General features: G+C 43.5%; 1 protein-coding gene across 1 annotated transcript in view; it reads right to left on the bottom strand.

The window, feature by feature from the left end:
• The window catches only part of LOC119426706 (gamma-crystallin N-B), a 3,412-nt gene extending 2,586 nt beyond the window's left edge, over window positions 1-826 (bottom strand). The window contains exon 1 of the mRNA XM_037694287.1: window positions 753-826. Within this exon, the coding sequence (XP_037550215.1) occupies window positions 753-773 (21 nt within the window). The 5' untranslated portion in view covers window positions 774-826. The remainder of the gene's footprint in view (window positions 1-752) is intronic.
• Window positions 827-1,135: the final 309 nt, after the last annotated feature.

Genomic DNA, 1,135 nt, shown 5'->3' with positions numbered 1-1,135 from the left:
CTGTCAATCAAACATCTGTCAGATCAAACATCTGTCAGGTCAAACATTTGCAGCTGTCAATCAAACATCTGTCAGAGCAAACATCTGTCAGCTGTCAATCAAACAATTGTCAGATCAAACATCTGTCAGCTGTCAATCAAACATCTGTCAGGTCAAACATCTGTCAGCTGTCAATCAAACATCTGTCAGATCAAACATCTGTCAGCTGTCAATCAAACATCTGTCAGATCAAACATCTGTCAGCGGTCAATCAAACAATTGTCAGATCAAACATCTGTCAGCTGTCAATCAAACATCTGTCAATCAAACATCTGTCAGATCAAACATCTGTCAGGTCACAAAGCACCAAAAACAGTTGAGTTTCTCGTAGTTTGTTCAGAAACTGGTGAGTTTTGACTCAAAACTTTATAAATCATAGAAAAGCTGTTTCTCGTTTGATTTTATGAACATTCAAGACGACCAGCAGAAAGAAAACCACCACCTGCAGGAGATAAAACTTGTTTTTAGTAAAAGACTTTATCAGAATTACAGAACTGAAGTCAGTTTGGCTCCGTCCAATCAAATCGGATCAGTTAAAGTTCAAACCAGTTTCAAACATGCTAATTTGAATGTTTATTAGTAACTCTGTCCTCTCGCTGTTAAAACCTGATGATTGTTCTTGTTTGATTAGTTTTAGTTCGTTGGCGTCCTGTCCCCCCGAATGATCCACTTGCTGCAGTGAAACCTTCCGGCCGATCCAAGCTTTCACTCACCTTTCCAGAGTACTGCGACATTTTTCTCCCGCTGGATGTCGTCCAACCTGACCCACAACCACACACACTGTGTAACAGAGAAAAAGTTGGACACCCCAATTTATACGGCAGGGGGGCGAGGCGGGGCCCGAGCGGGGGCCGGGGCCCCACTGGGGGGACAAAGGAGGGACTTTAAAGGTTTCTGCTGCCTCAACGGTTTCCCTTCATCCTGATGTGTCGGTGGATTCTGCTGTGTGTGTGTGTGTGTGTGTGTGTGTGTGTGTGTGTGTGTGTGTGTGAGTGAATAGAAAGTGCTTGGACGCAGCTTTGCAGCTCAATGATAATGCACAGGTCACGTTTCTGCAGAGACAAAAAGATAAAAGCTGCAGCTCGTGAACTAAAAA

Source organism: Nematolebias whitei, chromosome 20 (genome assembly GCF_014905685.2).
Source record: "Nematolebias whitei isolate Nwh7 chromosome 20, NemWhi1, whole genome shotgun sequence".
NCBI classification, from domain to species: domain Eukaryota; kingdom Metazoa; phylum Chordata; class Actinopteri; order Cyprinodontiformes; family Rivulidae; genus Nematolebias; species Nematolebias whitei.
This window is presented reverse-complemented; position numbering and strand designations above follow the sequence as displayed.